General features: G+C 48.4%; 2 protein-coding genes across 2 annotated transcripts; one reads left to right on the forward strand and one right to left on the reverse strand.

Moving 5' to 3' along the window:
- Positions 1 to 690: 690 nt before the first annotated feature.
- On the forward strand, positions 691 to 13,820 carry ARF1 (ADP ribosylation factor 1). The gene is made up of 5 exons (XM_066313440.1): positions 691 to 839; positions 10,119 to 10,298; positions 10,913 to 11,023; positions 11,588 to 11,712; positions 12,656 to 13,820. The coding sequence occupies exons 2-5, from the start codon at positions 10,151 to 10,153 to the stop codon at positions 12,815 to 12,817; spliced, it is 546 nt and encodes a 181-aa protein (XP_066169537.1). The 5' UTR covers positions 691 to 839; positions 10,119 to 10,150; the 3' UTR covers positions 12,818 to 13,820.
- A 2,571-nt stretch (positions 13,821 to 16,391) lies between these two features.
- On the reverse strand, positions 16,392 to 18,801 carry C1H1orf35 (chromosome 1 C1orf35 homolog). Its single transcript, XM_066313453.1, has 8 exons — positions 18,646 to 18,801; positions 18,387 to 18,540; positions 18,254 to 18,299; positions 18,085 to 18,167; positions 17,923 to 17,995; positions 17,516 to 17,595; positions 17,110 to 17,256; positions 16,392 to 16,971 (listed from the first exon to the last, which is right to left on the reverse strand). Exons 1-8 carry the CDS (start codon positions 18,737 to 18,739, stop codon positions 16,686 to 16,688), a joined length of 963 nt encoding a protein of 320 aa, XP_066169550.1. The 5' UTR covers positions 18,740 to 18,801; the 3' UTR covers positions 16,392 to 16,685.
- Positions 18,802 to 19,241: the final 440 nt, after the last annotated feature.

Here is a 19,241-nt window from a genome sequence, read left to right on the forward strand (position 1 = left end):
TGAGGCACAGAGAGGCTGGAGCAGCACCCAGGGTGTGAGAGCTCGGAACGGACCGCTGGATGCTTTGGGAATGGTGCAGGAAAAGGGGAAGGATTGGTGCAGAGAAGATGAGGAAACGCTGCAGGGAAAGGGGAATGATGTGGAGGAAGGGGAATGATGCAGGGAAAGGGAGAACGATGAAGGGAAGAAGGGAAGAGCGAAGGATTGGTGCAGAGGTGGCGAAGGAACGCTGCAGGGAAGGGGGAACAGTACAGGGAAGAGGGAGGAATAGTGCAAGGAAAGGGAAGGAATGTTGTAGAGGAGGTGAAGGAGCGCTCGAGGGGAAGGGGAATGATGCAGGGAAAGGGGAGCGGTGCAGGAAGGGCAGACACGGTCCCCACGAGCTCCATTCCCGCTCCATTCCCGTTCCGTTCCCATTCCCGCAATCCCGGGGGATCCCGGCCCCGCGCCCGCCGCGCTCCGAGTGGGCGTGGCCAACCCACAGGCCACGCCCCCGCGCCGCTTCTCCCGCCGTGGCCACACCCACTCGGTACAGACCACGCCCCCGTTCTCCCCGAGCTGTCACTCCCGCTGTAGCCACGCCCACTGCGTCTCTACACCACGCCCCCTGCTCATCGCGGCCCTGCGGCAGCCCGCCTTGGCCACGCCCCCCGCGCTCAGGCCACGCCCCCCGCTCCCTCCTCGCTTCCCCGTGGTGCCTCGCGCGGGGCGGGCACTGACGTGGCCGCATCGCGCCGCCATCTTGTGCTCCAGGGCGGATCGCGGCCGGGGCGAGCGGGCTCCGAGCGGGACCCTCCGAGCGCAGCCAGACACACGGCCCGCGGTTCCCGACGACGCCGGTGGGTTTGCCGACACCTTCTTCTTCCTTTCCTTCGAGCCTTTTTTTTCTCAGCCGGCGCGCCGCGCCTCGCGCCCGCCCGCATCCCGCGGCCTTGGCGCTAAGGGGAGGCGGCGGCGGGCGCTGAGGAAGCGGGGCCGGGCTGTTCTTTCCACCTCTTTCCTTCTCATTCCTTTTAATTCCTTCTCACTCCATCTTGGCCTTACTCTTCCCTTTCCCCCCGCAGAGGCCTCCGAGAGCGGCGTTGCCCCGTCCTTTTCCCCTATTGCACGTCTGTGGGGCGGATGGGGGGGGTCGGGCCTTTCCTTTCCCGGCGTGTGGGTGCGATGGGGTGGGAGAGGCAGCGCTGGGGAAGGGGAATCGCTCCGGCAGCTGCACGAGGCCCAGCTCCGCTCCCTCTAGCGATGGGATTAGACGGGATGGGCTTGTCCTCCCTTCCCCAAACTCGCTCATTCCGGCCTCTGCCCCGCCCGTGGCCGGCTCCGAGGAAGGAGAGGCATTTCCTCCTTCTCCTTTCCCCCCCAAACCCCTCGTCTGGTGGGGGAAAACGAGGCCAGGGCGAAGCTCGTGGGGCAGAGGTTGTTTCTCCGTAAGCCCTTGGCTGCTGAGTTGGTATTTTTGTGCTGGGCTGAGGAGTTGAGCTTTATCCAGGAGCAAACAAGGCTTGTTTGCCATCCACCGCCTTGGGGTTTGGCGGTGTGGGAGATCAGCTTTCCTCGGCCGAGCAGCTCCCGGTGGGAGGATATTATATTCTGGCTGAAAATACTCCATCCAGTCTCTGGGAGAGGCGAACGTGATCCTCGGGGGCTGATAAAACCTCGGTGTGATGGAGTGAAGTGATAGCCCGGCTCTGGCCCAGCAAAGCGAGACCAAAACTCTACCGGGGCCATCAAACTGCCCCAAATGTTGCCGTGTTTGACATTGACCTTGTGCCTTTGCCGCTCTGCTCCTGCCAAAGCAAATTCCACAGGTTGATTAGAGTCGTGCCCAGAGGTCTGGTGTTGAAATTGTAGCTTTGTCAATAAATAAAATTCCAGGTATTTGTTTAATACATCGAGCTCTGTCTTGCGAGGCTTGCAGCACCCCTTTGCAGGATATTCCATTAACCTTATTTTCCAGGCAGAGAAACCGAGGCAAAGTGGATTTTTTTTTTCCAAGGTCATTCAGTAATATCTTTATTGCTATTTTTTGCTGCTGATTTGGAGCGCTTCTGAGGGAAAAAAAAAAAAAAAAGGAAGTGTGGCTAAAGTGGAGGATTGCTATTTTGCTTTTATTCACGGGGTTTATAATGGAATAAAACAGGAGTACAGCCTTATGGATAAAGGGAGTCTCTGAATTGAAGGGTTTGGGGGTAGGTTTGATGCCAGTGATTTTTCTCTGCTGCAAACGTGTCTGCAGTGCTGGAGAGCCCTGTTGGGCTGCTTTTCCCTGTTGGAATAATTGCACTGGGTGAAAGGGTGAGGAAATTCACCTCGATTGAACCTCCACAGCTCAAAACCTCCCCACCTTTTGCCAAGTTTTGTTGGTGCTTCCTGCGGTGGAGCAGCAGGAATGAAAATGGCTGGAGCAGAGCTGGAGTTGGTGATGTGAGTCCTGCTCAGAGTCAAACCCCCTCGGTGTAAATGGTCTGAGGAGCTGCCATCGGGTTCCCTGAACGTTTCCTCGGTTGTGAAATAGTTGGAATGTGGAAGGGCCTGGCAGGAGCTGCGCACCGAGTTCCCTGTGAGTGTTAGTCATGCTGACCAAGTGGGGGGAGGACCAGGCACAGCTTTTCAAGGCAAACCAAGCGTGTGTGTGGGAGTCGGGGCTGGATTCTGCTCCTGGGAATTCACCAAAGTGTGCTGTGCTCCAGCTGCTTCAAGCACAGGAGCGTTTATACAGATAATTAGCAGCCGAGCCATTGATGACATGGATTGCAAGGAGGAAAAGCTCAAAACCCAGGCTTCCAGCTGAAATGGCTGTGCTGAAGTTTTAAGAACCGCCTTTACGCATCCCAGAGGCTTTCATTTCTAAAACAACCTCTTCTTTTCAAAGATGGGCTTTCAAGCAAGAATTCTTGTGGATTTCAGCAGCCTTCCCGAGCATCCAGCTTGCTTTACAGTGGAGAAATTCGGTGAATGTGAGGTAACTTCGTCTGAAAAGGAATACTTCTGATTCTTTTTATAGAAATCTCTTGGAAGTTCTGCTCCTGGAATGCTACAGAGCTTGTGTTAGAGCTGGCACCATCCTCAGCCAGACCCTTTCTTGAACTGATGAGTACAGAAGTTCAGAATCAGCTTCCCACTACAGCAGCTGTTTTTTCTGTGTAATTCAGCATTTTTTTTTCCTTTCTGCTTGCGAGTATCCGATTTTATTCCTTATTTTTAACACACGCAAACATCTGAGGGGCTGTGGTGGAGCTTCTGCTGATGTTTCAGTTCTGATAAAACTCTGGTGTCTAACACAGCTCTGGTTCACCCACTGCTGTTGATACCTCACAGCTCAGAGGCTTTGCCTTGACATTTCCTTCAAACCAAGAGCCAATTTCATTGCTGCATAGAGCTCTCCTGTGAGTTCTTGCCATTTCTACTAGGAGTGTAAATGTTGACTTAGTGCCCAGTTCCTGGGAATGAATAACAGGATATTTGGCTTAAAATTGAAGATTTTGAGCTCAGGCACAATTCAGCCTCAAAACCAAAAAAAAAATTAAAAATAAAACAACAACACCCAAACTGTGCACTTCTTATCTGAAAATAAATTCTTTGTGCCCACCAGTTCTCACACCAGTGTGCCCAGTGCTGAACTGGGGAGCAGAAAGTCACAGGCCATTCTTGGGGTTCACAAGTGCATTATTGGCACCACAATATTTCTTGGGCATGGATGCAGCTCCCTCTGTGCTTTTCACCTGTCAGCCTGTGCTTTCAGTAGGGTATTTTTCACACCAGATACCTATTTCTTCTCTGGGTTAGTTTGTGTGCTTTCCAGTTATGGTGGCCTGTAAATCTTTAAAGTAATTGGAGGTTTTTTTGTGAAGCAGCAGCAGTTTGCTTTCCCTGCTTGAAGGTGTGAATAAGGGAATAATTCTGGTTTGGGTTTGAGTATCAAGTCAAGCAATCCAGTGTCTTTGATACTGACTCTTTATTCCGGCTGTTATTTTAGGAGTGAGATGTCTGAGAAATAAGCATGACCCCAAAGGAAATTTCCCCCTCTTTTGGCCTTGTTTTGATCTTGTAAGTGATATTTTCTGTTTTCTGCCATTCCAAGCCCAGCACTCCCAAGAGAACATTCCAGCATGTGGGAAATGTCCTGTCTGGGTAAGGTGTGCAGGCAGCAAGGTGTTCAACCTTCTTGGGTTAAACAAAGGTGCTGGACAAGGAGATTTCCTTTCACCTGGTGTCTCAGCTGGGCTTGGCTTGTCCTCCAGCTTGGACATGCTCAGTGCTTTTGGACCCTTTTTAGTTAAACCCTGCAAGCCTTTGGTGGCCAAATCCAACAGTTCCTGTTTAGATGGCAGCACAGTTAAGGAATCTTTACTTCGATTTCAGTGCTCCCACCTTTTCCCTCAAATAACCAGGTTATGATCCCTCAGGACACCTTCTCCATCCCCAACTTGGCAGAAGCACTCCCAGTGTGAACTGGGGGGAGATGGTTGCAGTGGTCAGTGTTGATCTCCACACAATTAACACTCCTGCTTCTAATGATTAAAATCATAAAGGAGTTAGGAGTTAATATTAATGAGGAGCTCTGGGATGATGTTGTTGCCATGGCCTTTTTTCCAGTGCTGTGTGTGCAGGATAATGAATCACCAGGTGAACAAAGGGCCTGGCCTGCTCCTTGGCTGCTCTTACATTTTACACGGAATCCAGGCCTACTGAGATACTGATCTGCTCGAAAAGAGCTCAAATCAAAATTACCTGAGCTAAATTTTCAGTGTTTCAAGGCCCAAAGTTAAAGGATTTGAGTCGAGAAGTTGTCATCTCTCAGGTTAGCAGATGTGGAAGGCCAGTAAACAGTTGCTAAAAATAGTCCCATGTAACTGCACTGGGATAGTGTATTGGGCCACCCTGGCTATATATAAAGAGGTGTTTCCAAAATTTGCTGTAACAGAACACTTGAATCTGCAAAGAAATGATTTCAAGTTCAAGAGAACACATCAGCACTGTTCCCTGCTGAGTGGGGGTGTGAAACACTGGGGCTGTAGATTAATCCTGAATTTTAGCAGTGTTCTATTCTTGTTGGATCTCTTCTCACATTTTCCTTTAAATCACACTTTATATTGTTAAGAGCGAGCTGTCTGGTTAGACTTGCATTTTAAATTATTTGCCAGTTGTTCTTGCATGTTACACCAGTAACAGCTGCTGGAGTTGCATGAGTTTTTTAAAAGATGCTTTCTCACCTCTTATTTGCACAATGATTTGGTAATCTCTTGTGTGAATAGTTTGCTTTTCTTGATAATTTAATTTAAAACGTTCTAGAATGCAATAAATGAGAAAGAATGGTCCGGGCCAACTAATGATAACTGGCTGAATTTCAAATCAATATTTCTGGTAAATATCAAATTGATCCATTTTTGTTCCCCTGTGACTGACAGAAGCAGTATGTTAATTCCAGGTGATGAATTATGGATTTGGGGGTTTTCTAGGAGTTAAAGCTTAGGCCAATGTCAAGTAGATTTTCCTTTAAATGGAGGTGGAATTTCCGTAGTGAATCCATTGCCTTTGTAAACAGGCCACTTTTACTTGCCAAGGTGCCCAAGCAAAGGTGCAGGGAGCTCCCAGGAAGCAGTTTTTGGTAAACCTGCAGCTCTTGGGGGTTTTACCTGTGCTCTAATGTTTTGTCTGCTTGTGGCTGTGTAGCTCAGCGTGTCACTGGTGGTGGTGCCATGTTTCTCTGTCCTTGAAACAGGGCTTTGAAAGCAGGATAGGAACATCCCAGAGACAACAAATGCCTTCTGTACCTCTGTCCCAGCACCGTGCAGGGGAGGAGCAGAGCCTTCAGCTTCCCTTGACTGATCTTATCACAGAACCATAAAATCCTGGAATGGTTTGGCTTGGAAGGGACCTGAAAGCTCCTGTGGTTCCAACCCTCTGCCGTATTCATGGCTGCTGGGATTTTTAGATGGCCCAGCCAGCTTGTTTTTAACACCTGCAAAGTTTGGAGCTTTATTTTGAGCCTTTAGTGCTGGTCCACAGAAGTGAAATGAATGTATTTATATATTGCAGTGTAGTTTGACTAAATGGTGCATGTGGCATGCTCTGCCTTGGCCTCTCATTTTGTCCCTGGTCTCTTTAAAGAGATGGTGCAAACCTGAATGAAAGATAATTCCTGTCTCAGGGAAGTTTAATCTCTGTGTGGTCAAAAAGAGCTTTCCCAGAGGTGTACAGGTGAGGTTCTGTGGGGATTTCAAGGTGTGCTGTGCTCTCTTTGGTGGCATGCACACCCTTCTGGTCATACATCTCTGGGGTTTGTAACCAAACTCACCCAAAGGAGTTTGGGGTCCAGCAGCAGATTGGTCTTCTCATGATAAGCAGCCCGAATGAAATGACATTCAAATGCATTAATGCACACTTGAATATAAAATGCTGCAGGACGATTAAGTGTTTAATGCTCTTTTGGCCTTGAGATATTCCTCAGAGCTCTTATTCTAACCACCTACAATTAATAAAAGCAGATTCTGCTTCTTCCTCATGGGCCGTATCACTTTAACAACCACCGGGCCTGCTGCTCTTGCAGACACTCATTCATTTTTAACTCCTCACTGCGAGCCTCTCTGCAAAAGGCTGCCTGTTCTCCTAAAGCCTTATCTGAATGTATCACTTACTAGAAAACAGGCGGCTGAAAATGCTTTTGTTTCATGAAACGAAACTGCGACTTCCCCATGGAACGTCAGTGCCGCTGTTTACCAATGGCACGCTGGGGCTCAGCCCAACCTGCCCGACGGGTTCTTGGCGCTGCTCAGGTGGAGCACAGGGTGTCAAAAGTGCTGTAGGGCTGCCATGGGCACGGACAGACAGACAGACACTTCGGTGCTGCCGTGATCTGGGTCTGCTCAATGCGCTGAGTTGCCTTTTCCAGGAGCTGGGCTTGTGCTGATGGAAAATACACGCGGTGCTCTGTGAAAACAGTCTGTGCTGTTTATTCAAATCGTTCCCTTTCATACTCAAATCTTCCCACTTAGCCTGATGGATCTCTCTTTTGAAGATGTGCTCGAGCACTACAAGCAGCTCACAAGCCGTAGTCTTTCATGTTTTCAGGGATTTTATCCACCTTGTGCTCTTCTAAAACAATCGCTGTAGCAATTACTGACAACATTTGGGTGGAGGGAAGGAGGAAGTTAAACTTCACTAAGGAATACAGATCAGATATGGATCAGTCAGGATACACATTGCAAGGGGTGAAAAGTAACAGGGTTGGGTTTTTTTTTTTTTCCTTAACTTAATATACGAGGAAATTGCAGACTTTTCAAAGTGTGCACGTTCTCGGGGTGCAAGTAATGGGCTGGGAATTAAAGCTCAGTGCTGGAGTGCAGAGGGAGCAGTCCCGTGATCCCTCAGCTGAGCTGTATTAACAGAGGCAGCCCAGGCTGGGGAGCAGCTCGGGCCCAGCCAGGCAGTTCTGTGGCAGTGCAGGGGGAGGAACGTGGAGCACAAACCATGGAGGGGGAGTTCCTTCCCTGTGGGAAGAGCTGAGTGTGAGGAACTGCTGCTCAGGGGATGGTCCCACCCATGGGGAAAGCAGGGACCCTGCCCCAGCCCCATCCAACAAAACCCTGATGGGACCCAAAACAATTCCTGGGAGTTCTGCTGATGGATTCCTCCTGGTTTTTTCTTTTTTCTTTTTATTTTTCCTTTTCCTTTTGGACGGCAAAGATTCAGCTACTTTTTAGTTAACTTGTAAACACGCTTTCCTTGCAGGAGTGGGCTGTAAACTATACTGTGCTGCCTGTAAAAATAAATGTGACTTTTCATAATGCCACCTACCCCTGAAGTACCAAATAAAGTTACAGGATCGCTTTGGATGGGAGGGATGGGGAAGAGAGCAAGAGGGAAATGGAAGCCAAGTGCTTAAATGGATCTTAACCTCTTCTTCACAGAAAGTAAAAATAGGGAGGATGGGTTGCTATAAAAGCAGCTTCAATGGTGAAGGGCAGGCTTGACCTGGAAATAGCTGCCAGGAAGACAAGGATCTAACGGGATTCACTGCTCTTAGTGCCAAGTGCAAGCAACTTGTTCAGCAGCCTGTGACTTTTCTGGTGTGTGGAAAGATGCTGTGGATATAAATTACAGGATTTTGCTCTTTTACCTAATGACTGTGATCAGTCCAAGCATTTGATAACCTATTATGCTTTCAAACGTGTGCGAAGCAAAGAAAGGCGTCCTTTGTGCAGGCTTCTAAGGTTCTCCTGCTGCAAAAGTTCTTGCAGTCTCTTTCTGTGAGCTCTGGTAAAAGGTCACAGTTCAGCCCCGACTGCTGCTTTCCAGATGAAGCAGGAGATAGAGGTGGCATGAGCAGCCAGACAAAGGGAAGCTTTACTGCTCTCCAGCCTGGGGAGAGCTGTGCTCTGGGCTGGGATGGGAGATTTCCTGCTGGGGAGAAACTGGGGACTGCAGCAAAACTGTTTTCTCTGCTTCCTAATTAACCTTCCTGTTTATACAGCCTTCGTATATTCCAGTGGGAGGGGGAATATCCATGGTCATGCTGCAGAAACACAAAAGGAAGTGGTGGAATAATAGAACTTTTAAACCTCCCCTTTGGTTCTAATCCCCAGGCTGCCCAGTCTGGTTTGTAGAGATCAGTTTTAAAGCTTCAGGAAGATAAAATAAATGAATTTTTGACTGGAGTCGCTTCAGCGAGTTGGAGGAGCTCTGAAGTGGACTCTGAACTTCCCTGTGAGCTGTGTGTGCTGAGACACGTGACTTGGTTAATGTTCCAGAGTTTTAACTTTTGGGTTAAAAATGGCATCCAGCAAAGCTTCCTGGGGAGGACAGAACTGCTCAGCCCTTCCCCAGTGCAGGGTGGGGAATTCAGGCTTCACACGTGACTGGGACATCACTGAACAGGATGGGGAAAGGCTTTTGTGTTGTGGTGTGCTTTTCAGTCCAAATCTTGCTTTATTGTTCTTAAAGTCTCTTTCTAGGGAGAGTTTCACTTCGAGTACAGCTTCATCGTGAAATACAGGATCTTTCCAGAGATGATTCAAACGTCATGTTATGCTTGAAATTGGATTTGGTTGACAGGAAACTCTGATTTGAGTCTATTGGCTATTGGTGCATCTCGTCAGAAACTTGAATTTTCAGTTGGGCTCATCTCTTCTTAAAGTGGCATCTGAGAGCTCCAAGAGGCAGCAGCAGGGAGGGTGTGAATTGTCCCTATCGCCCTGTGAGGTGTCTGTGGAGCTTCCAGGCTGCTTTCTGCTGCCTTGTACCAGCTCTCCAATAGCTCTCCTGGGGATTTCAGTCCTGCTGTAAACTGTGCAGGAGTCATTTTGGAACGTGGGGGGAATTTGTGATGGGATGGGTCAGGTCCCAAAGGCACAGGGAAGTGTTTGAGTGCAAAAGCAGCTTCTGCAGTTCCTAAACAGGAAGCTCCTGCTGACATTAAGTTAATCACTTTAATCACCCAGGCAGGAGCCTTGGCTGTGAAGGAAGTGCTCATCTCTGAACCTGCTCATTTAATGTAGCTGTTAATTCTCCGTAGTTAAGTTTGATTAAATGTGGGTTTGTTTCCTCCAGAAGGTTAATGACAGTAACTGCTCTGTGTTTATGTGCTGTTCACAGGCCATTTCCTCGGGGATGGAGGGGAAGGAAACTGTTCTGAGCAGGAGAAAATCCCAGCTGTATTCAGAGTTTCCTTCCCAAAGGAAGGACCAGCTATTGCTGTGCTAAGCAAAACCTTGTTATCTGCAGGTCAATTGGGAAAAGTTAGTTAAATGGTGAAACTTTTCTGCAGATAAATTATCCTGTAACAATGGGGAATAAAGTACCTGAAGTGGTCAGGTGCATGAATTTTACAAGGAAAAGTCTGAGAGCAGCAATTAATGCTAAAATCTCTGAAAGAATATTTGAAGCATTTCAAGCTATTAAAGTAATTTCATGAGCACCGAGTTTTGGCACATCTGTTCATCTTTGTGTTGCTTCAGTCAGGGGAAAATGTTCAGTGATGGCTGAGGTGTCTATAAGTGATTCACATTATCTCTTACTTTGGGTTTTTGGTCTTTTGTGGTTTTTATGTCATGGTCAGAACACAACTGTTGGTAACTCATGAGTGATCCTCTGATCTTTTTTTTTTTTTCCTCCTCCAGATTTTACTGGCCAGTGAGAACACATCTCAACCATGGGAAATATTTTTGCTAACCTCTTCAAAGGCCTTTTTGGCAAAAAAGAAATGCGTATTCTAATGGTTGGCCTGGACGCTGCAGGAAAGACAACTATTTTATACAAACTTAAACTTGGTGAAATAGTAACTACTATTCCTACTATAGGTAAGAGTTTTCTGTTTCTCTGACTGATGGCTTTGAGGTTTGGGTCTCAGCTGATTGAAGTGATTTGTCTGTCAGAACAAACACTCGCTAAAGCCATGGTGTGAAGGTGGAACAGCCAAATGTTCTGCCGTGGGAGAGGATTGTGGCTTTTCTCACTCCACTCCCTGTCATCAGTCGCTTGTGGAATGAGCCTTTGTGAGCCACAGAAGGGCAGTTTGTCTCCCAGGCTGCTGTGGCATCGTGTCAGACTGAGTAGCAGAGGGTTCACCTTTTTTCCCCCTCTTTATTTTATTGGAAGATTTGAAGATTTACAGTTCTTAAACCCAGAAGAGGTTGGGGTTTTTTTGGTTTATTGAGGGTTTTTTTTTTTTAGGCAACATAGTTTGCTTTTGTAGCTTTTCAGGTAGCAGATTTTTTCATTGGGGTGATGGTGGGAGCAGCACAACCTGTGTTTGTCTCCTTCAAGAGCTTCAGCACAGGAATTCTGGTGGTTTAAACTAATTCCAGTTTTAAGTGGACTTTTTTTAATGACACCGCTCTCAGTGTGACCTGCTAAATACAGCAAGCCAGTTAGATTTAAGTGAGATTTATGCCACAGTCTCTTTTTTTTTTAGGTTTCAATGTGGAAACAGTAGAATACAAGAACATCAGCTTCACAGTGTGGGACGTGGGCGGTCAGGACAAGATCAGACCACTCTGGCGCCACTACTTCCAGAACACACAAGGTGAGTGTGTTCTCCACACACCTCATCCCCAACTGCCCAGAGTCTGAGAGGGTTTTTTGACTCTCTTCACTAAGTTAATTTTGCAGGTTTCTTGGAGGGGAGTGGAAATATTTATTATTCTAGAAGGGTGTGTTTTGTGTGCTGCTCTGGCTCTTCTCTTAAGCCACTGCAGGTTCAAAGAGGGATGGGTAGGATTTCAGAAACCAGTCTTCCTTGTCCTTCTGACTCAGAGTGAGTTCAGGACTTTGTTTTTCTTCTGTCACCATCACAGCTCTGCTCTCACTTCAAAGCAGAGTCTTCTCTGAAAGCTCTGCAGCCCCATGGACTGAGAGTTTGTCACTTGTGTCACCGCTGGGCCTTTTTCATGTCCGTGTCTTGGAGTCCTGTCACAGCATTTCAGGAGCTGCTGCTCCCTGAAAAATGCCAAGTGGTTATGAAGAAAGAGTACCCAAGCTGCAAAAACAGATGTGAACCAAAACCAGTTTTCACCAACTTTCAGCAAGAACAGATTTTCTCTCAGATGTGAGACTTCAACTTTGTTTATTCCTGTTCGTTTATTTCTAGGTCTGATTTTTGTGGTTGACAGCAATGACAGAGAACGTGTGAATGAGGCCAGAGAAGAGCTTATGAGGATGTTGGCAGAAGATGAGCTCAGAGATGCTGTTTTATTAGTGTTTGCTAACAAACAGGTATGCCCAAGAAAGGTGTCTGTCTGTCAGAACCCTTGAAAACTTCCACCATCCTTTGTGTGAGTGCCAGATCTTGACCTTGATTTTCATATTTTCAGTGTAATGATAAATAAACTCAGAGTAAGTTGTCATTCAGGTATGTTGAAGGGAGAAAATGATGGATTAAATTCTCATCTGAAAGGAACATAATTTTAAACAGTCTTGGCTAAGAGATTTTCAGTTTTAGTGAAAAAACAGTTTGATTTTTCAGGTTGACATGGCTCAGTTACAGCAGCTGCCCAAACCCAAAGAGTTCTGGAATGCCAGAACCTCCCTGAATTCCTCATTTAGGATGTTTGAGGGCTCTGCTGGTGCTGATGGAAGGAAGCACTGGAGTTCCAATGTGCTTGTGTTGACCTGTGAGCTGGGCTCTCCCAGGCCTCAGAGTTAGCTGAGAGTTCTGCCTTTTATTGCTTGTAAAGGTCTTGGCAGCTTAACCCCAAATGTCAAGGGCCTAAAATGTAAAGAGGGAATGACATCCTGCTCCATGGATTGCACAGCCTCAGCTGGGAAAGGTGAGGATTCCTTAAATTGTGTCCAGGAGTAGGAAAGGTGGGCTCTAAAGAAGCTGGGCTCAGCAGTACTGGGTGATAAACACTGATCTTAAATCATAGCTGCAATCACAGAAAGGATCCTCCTGAGTAGAAACAGGCTTGGAATTGTGAGCAGTGTCAGCACTGGGGGAATGACTGCCTCACTTCCCTATGAGATATTCCATAATGTTGATTTAAATTGGGCTGTTAAACCTTTGAGGCTTTGGTCAGTGTTGGGGAAATAACTTGAATATCAAACTAATGCCCTGGGGTTTTCTGAAAGAGAAGTCCTGAGAGCTCTTAACTTGGTTGTAATGCTTTTAAAGCTGGTGATGGGAAGAGTGGGGAATGACTGTTGTTGCTTCCCTCAGGACCTGCCGAACGCCATGAATGCAGCAGAAATCACAGACAAACTTGGACTGCATTCTCTCCGTCACAGGAACTGGTACATCCAGGCCACCTGTGCCACTAGTGGAGACGGTCTCTATGAAGGACTGGACTGGTTGTCCAATCAGCTCCGAAACCAGAAATGAAACCATAAACCTTCCTCTTCCCTCTTTTTCCACCCCTCCCTCTTATTTCCTCCTACTCGCCCTTCGCTTTACTCTAATGTGGCAAACTGTGCTACTTTGTGGTATTGAGTGCCGGAAGCTGTTTTCATTTCTTTTTTGTCACAGTATATATTGCATCATGCTGTAAATGTGGCAAATACAAGCCTGAAAACAGTTAGGTTTCTTATTTAATGTAAATAGTTTTTGTTTCCAATGAGGCAGTTTCTGGTACTCCTATGCAATATTACTCAGCTTTTTTTTTATTGTAAAGAATCAAGTCACTGTTCAGTACCTGGAAGGGAATTTAAGTGGGTTAATAACGTCAGGGTTGCCCAGTGGTCCTTGTGCAGTAGAGCTGGATTCGATCTTGGTTGGGTTGTGAGATCTGTGAGATCCATTTTGGTGGTTGGTTTTTAACCTGAATCCTGTATTTTTTTAAATAGACAAGGAAAAGTAAAAACACTTAAAACACACAAACGTTTGACATCGCTTCTGCTGCTCCAGCTCAAACGTGTGGTGACTCTTGATTCTTTTGAAAAGGGTGAAGCAATGACTGACACCCAATTAGCTTCATCTGCTTAACAAACAGATCATAAGTGGTAGATCTCTGGCTCTTTCTGTAGCTCGTAGTCTGTGCTCATCTCCGTTCACAACCGTTACAAGATTTGCCGGGCCTGGTTTAGATGAGCTTTGCAGACTCATGCTAAACATCTGACTTTTGGTTCAGGTGAGATTTCTCGTTTCCATTTTGAACTTGAATCATTTCCAGAAGTCGACATTTTTTAGCCTGTCGTATTTGTCAAAAAGTGTTTTGTACTTTTCTTGTGTGTAAACCACTCCAGAAGGCAAAACCTTTCCACAGGAAGCACAGCCTGTCCTAGTCCTAAGCTCTATAGGCAGAAAGTACTGTACTTAACGTAAGAATTGCCATGAAAAACACCAAACATCTATGTATAGTGTCTAGGGAAAAAAAACAAAACAAAAAGCATGAGAGTTTGGAGAGTCATTCCACTCTACAAGTATTCAATCCCATTTTGGAACAATCCCATATCTGTATATGTGTGAAAACCCTTGGCATCCCTCATACTGCAAGGTTCAGATTTGCCATCAGAAAAATAAAAAAAAGACCTCTTTACTTTTCTTTTGTATTTTGATAAACACTGAAGAAGCTGGAGCTGTTAAACTTTAACTCGAGGAACTATCAGAACTGGTTTATTTAGTGTTGTGGAAACCTTTATTGCTTTCAATACACAACTAGTAATCAACTGTTTTGTATACTTGTTTTCAGTTTTCATTTCGACAAACAAGCACTGTAATTAAAGCTATTAGAATAAAATCTCTTAACTATTTCATGTTTTTTATGCCTTGCTGTTCATTCGATCATCTTGGCAGAATCATAATTAAATACTTGTTGAATAAAAAGTTTCATGAAACTTGCACTGGTATCGTGTTGGTTTGTATCATCTTTGTGCAGGGGAATCCAAATCCAAGGCAGCATTTTGCCATGTTGTGATTTGCACGGAAATTTGAGGTTATCTCCTGTATTTTCCAAGAAAATATATCATTCCTGCTTGGAACCCTGCAGGTGAACTGGTGGGTGATGCTTGTAGATTCTACTGGAGTCACTTGGTTGCCTTTGGGGCAACAACACAGCTTGAGCATCTTGAGTTGCCCCAACAGGTTCTTCCTCCTGCTGATCCCAGTTAATTACAGGGTCTGTGAATTAACAGTTTTGTGGGGGGAAAAAAATAGGAATTCCACCTTCCTAAGTGCTTTGTTTTGGATTTTTCCTTTCTGCAGTCCCCTCTGGATCTGGGACAGAGCTCCTCTTCTGGATGATCCTCCTGCGTTCCCTGTCAGCTGCAGCTTCTCCTGGCTGGAGCTGCAGCAGATCCCCCATTACACAGGCTGGAAAGCTGTAGGATGAAGGGTCTGTCCTGCAGGTTAGAGAGCAAATTCCCTGTGGGGAAACCTGGTGGGTGACAGAGACTGTAGCAAAGGGTAAATAGCACTGAGGAAACTGGAATCACAAACCTCCTGAGTCAGAAATCCACCTAGGAACTTCAAGCTCTGAATCAGGATCTTTGCATCCATAACAGGGCAGGACAGCTCTTTATTCCTGTTCTGGGAGGGAATTGAGGGGCCAGCTGGGTTAGGGTGCTGTGGAAAACGGGGAACGTGGTGATGTTATCAGAGCTGTGCTCTGCTCTGGGCAGCACAGGCTTTGCTCTGTTCCAGGCGCTCAGCCTGCACTTTTGGCCACCCAGCAGCTGGGCAGGAGGTGGCTCAAGCCCAGGACAAACTTTGCAGCAGCTGGACAGGGAGGTTTTGGGGTGAGCAGCCCTGGGACAGGGATGGGGCTGGGCTACTTTACCCCCTCAGTTTCAGCTTCCCATGTTTCTCAAACTGATTTCCTCAGATCTTGGTTTTGAGAGTAAAGCAGGAAGAGGAGGGGAAAGCAGGAGAAAGGCCTGGAGAGCTGAACTGAGCTGGGGCAGCAGTGCCCCAGCCCCTGCCATGGTGCTGGGCACATCAACACCCTCCCTTTGCTGAGGAGCTGTGGGTGCACATCATCCCGGCAGCATCCATCCCTTGGGAGCTGACAATGGGAAGTGGGACCTATGGAGGGAGCAGGACACTGGGACTTGTGGATTTTTTTCTCTACTTGCTGTGCTGTTTGCACTTCTCAACCTGCTGCCCAGTTCCCACTAGGCACAGTCCTGCTCTGGGATGTTCCCAGCAGGCTCCAGCCAGTCTGGATCCCAAAATTCCTTGGAGGTGACCTTGAGCTCAGCCTGGTGAGCAGCAGCAGGGGCAGAGCCTCTGGCCAGGGAGAGAGAGCACAGTGGGGATCCCTGGATGGATCTGGAGCTGCAGCTGCTCTGAACACGAGGAGCAGCCCCGGTGCCAAGAGGCTGCCAGCCCCAAAACCCGTGCTGGGGTGGGGATCACCCAAGGCTCCACAGCATCTCCCACTGCTCGGGCCCAGCACCTTGGGACAGAAGGGCTTTGTCAGCTCCTGAGCACGGCCCCACTGGGCTTTTGTCCACCGGGGACACACAAACCCTCCCTGTCTTCAGTTGCATCGTTAATTACACAAATGAGGCCCTTGTGCTCGGCACAGCCGGCGACGCTCCGGAGCTGCTCGGGACACCCCCTTTCCATTCGGATCAATATTTCTATTTATTGCTGTAAAATTCCTCTCTTTCAGTATGCCAAGAACATAATAATCACGTGCTGAGGGTTTAAATCCTGGAGGGGAATGTGGTTTGCTGCTCCCTGGGGTGGTGCATGTGGGCAGGGCAAAAGCCTATGGAAGACACCTGGTCCTCTGCACTTTCTCCCCATAAATTGAGGAATTATTTAGGTGTCCAAGGCCAGGTTAGGCAGGGCTTAGAGCAACCTGGCCCAGGGAAAGGTGTCCCTGCCCATTGGAACTACATGAGCTTTAAGCTCCTATCCATGCAGCTGATGAACTTAAGGAATTTTTAAAGAAATAAACTCTTCTTGTAATGGCAAGCACTCAAGAGCAGGGAAAGAAGACAAAACCCCTGAATAATAATAATACCAATATAATAATAATCTCTTCCAAAGTCTCTATACATAAACACGAGGTATCCACAGCATTTTTAGCACCAGCCCCCCACCCACAGCATCCTCCGTGCTCAATCCTGCCTGCATGGATTTTAGGGAGTGAGGAGAAGGGTGCCCAGGCTCTGCTGGCACCACAACCATAATGCCCTTTGCCAGACTCCACCCCGACACCCGCGGGGGCTCCGACGTGATTTAATTTAACCATCTTTAAAAAATATAAATCTCTTGGAAGATCTCCTTGAAAACAACTCGTTTCTCAGTCCTCGGAGTCGGTGTCGTGGCGCTGGCGGACCCCGCGGGCGGGCGGGGAGCGGGATCTGCTCCTTTTCCTGCCCTTTCGCCGCGGGGACGGGTGGCGGCCCCGGCCCTCCCTGTCCCTGTCCCTGTCCCTGTCCCTGTCCCTGTCCCTGTCCCGGCTGTGCCGGCGGGCGGGGCTGGCGCCGGAATCGCCGCTGCTGCCCGAGGACTCGGTGTCGTGTCGCCGCCTCCCGCCGGGCCGCGATGCCTCCGAGGGCTCCTGCTGCGTTTTCCTGCGGTGGTGCCTGCGGGGACAGCGGGGACAAGGTGAGTCCGGGGGTGAAAAAGGGGTTTGGAAAGCCAGGAGATGCCAGCCATGACCACGTGGCTCTCCTGAATCCTTCCTCCCGTTTTCCACTGACGAGGACCCATCCCAACCCCACCTCTTATCCCGATCTGGGGAAGAATCGGAGGATGATGGGGCTGCATCCTTCTTGGAATGCTTGTCCTTGTCCTTCTTCTTCTCCTTCTTATGTTTCTTCTTTTTCTTGTTCTTTTTCTCCTTTTTGGATTTTTTGCTGCTCTCAGGTCTGCAGGGAAGAGATGAAGCAATGAGAATCGCTGCATTGTGCATCCCTCTGGCTCCAGGAACCCATCCCTTTTTCCAGGCACATCCCACCACATCCCTCCTGTGCCAAAGAGAAGCCCACAGAAGCTTTTGGGGATGATTCAGAGAGATGCAAAACAAGCCCAATGCCAAGCAGAGCCATGGAAACATTTTGTAAAACATTTCCCACAAAAGCCAGGGCATTTCTGGTGGGTTCCCACCTCAGTGGGAAAAATCCTCACCGTTTCTCCTCCACCTTCTCCTCCTTTTCCTGCTTCTTCTTGGAGCCAGGTATCTCTGGGCTGCTGGAGACTTTCTGGTGCTAGAGTTGGAGAGGGAGAAAAAATACAGAGTGAATCCACAGCTTGTAATTACAAGACAAAGGGGTTTTCTCCCTTTAAAAGTTAAACTTGGGGAAAAAAAATTAAATTACATTTGGGAGGAAATTAGAATACCCTTAAGAGCTGTTTCTAAATTAAAGCCCCACAAATGAACTCGGTGCCAACAGGACACAGGAAACTCCTGCAGGTCTCTGTGTTACAATACCCAGATGGGTTTTGAAATAAAATATTCCAAGTGTGGGGCACTGCTTTTTGCCTTTTTCCATCTATTTTTGGACCTTCCAGGGACAATGTGAGTGGCACCGTACCGTGAAGACCGAGAGCCCCATCTTGGCTGCCTCTTTGTCCTCCTTGGAGAGCATCACCCTGCCAGCGCTGCCACTGCAGAGAGACCACACAGAAAAAGCATAAAGACCCTAAAATCAAACAAATCATTCAGAAATTGGTATGGGATCCTGTCCTCTCCTTACCTGGAGCTGCCCAAACCCACCACTCGATCCACGTCCTTCTCGTCCCGCTCGGTGCCATCCCTCTTGCACACCTCAGCCAGGTCCTGTGGGGAGAGGGGACAGTGTCCTGTGTGTGTCCCCAAAACCAGAGCTTTGGGGGCACTGAGGGGACATGTGGTGGCCCTGTTACCTCTTTGCTGAGACCTGTGGGCTGCCTCTTCAAGTTCTTGTAGCCCCTATAAAAACAAGAGCAGGCGATCCATGTGGGGACACACACACACAGCTCTCCTGGTTTTTGGGGTTTTTGTGGGCTGTGGACTCACAGTGCTGCCATCATGGCCTCCTGCTCGGCCAGGCGGACAGCAGCCAGCTCTTCCTCCCGGGATAACGAGGGCCCTGTGTCCTTCTTGCCCTTGGCATACCAGGTCAGGTCCTTGCCCTTCTGCCAGCGCCCCACCGGCGCCATCAGGGAGTTCCCTGGGGGGGAACAGTGACCCCTACTCAACATCCCTGCACCCCAAAACCATGGCAGAGGGGCCAAGGAGGGTGGGACAGGGGATTTTGAGCAGCATCAGCCCTTACCCAGGTAATTCTCACGCTGTTTGTCCGTCTTGACATCCTCCCAGCTGAACTGGTCCTGGCCGCCCCGGACCCCGCCCCGCGAGGAGCCGAACATGGCACCGCAGCCCGCAGCAGGTTCGGGGGGATGCTGCTCACCTGCAGAGAGATCAGCCCTGGGTTTACCCACTTCACATCCCCCACGCAGCTCTGGGGGGGCTCCTGAAGGTGTAGGGAAGCAAATTTGGCCTCCTCAGGGGTCAGTGGAGTAACTAAAGGCCTTTGTGGGGGTGTTACAGGCTGGAAGGGGGTTTAGGACGCGGAGGTGGAAGGAGGTGCACGGCTTGGGGAGGGTCCCAGTCCTCACAGCTGGGTGAGGAGAGGGGCTTAGGGCAGCCTCCAGGGGATTCATGGCCTTGGGGAGCTCAGTGTGGGGAGGTGCAGAGCCTCAGGCAGGTTTAGGGCCAGCAGTGGGCTGTCACAGGCTGGGGGTTTTAGGGTCTGGGAAAGGGTCACAGAGCAAGGGGGATTCACAGCTTGTGGGGACAGAGGTCAGGACTTCAAGTGTGAAAGTTCTGGGTCTGAGAAGAGGTTGCAGGGCTGATGGAGGGGTTAAATGC

Source organism: Sylvia atricapilla, chromosome 1 (genome assembly GCF_009819655.1).
Source record: "Sylvia atricapilla isolate bSylAtr1 chromosome 1, bSylAtr1.pri, whole genome shotgun sequence".
NCBI lineage: Eukaryota > Metazoa > Chordata > Aves > Passeriformes > Sylviidae > Sylvia > Sylvia atricapilla.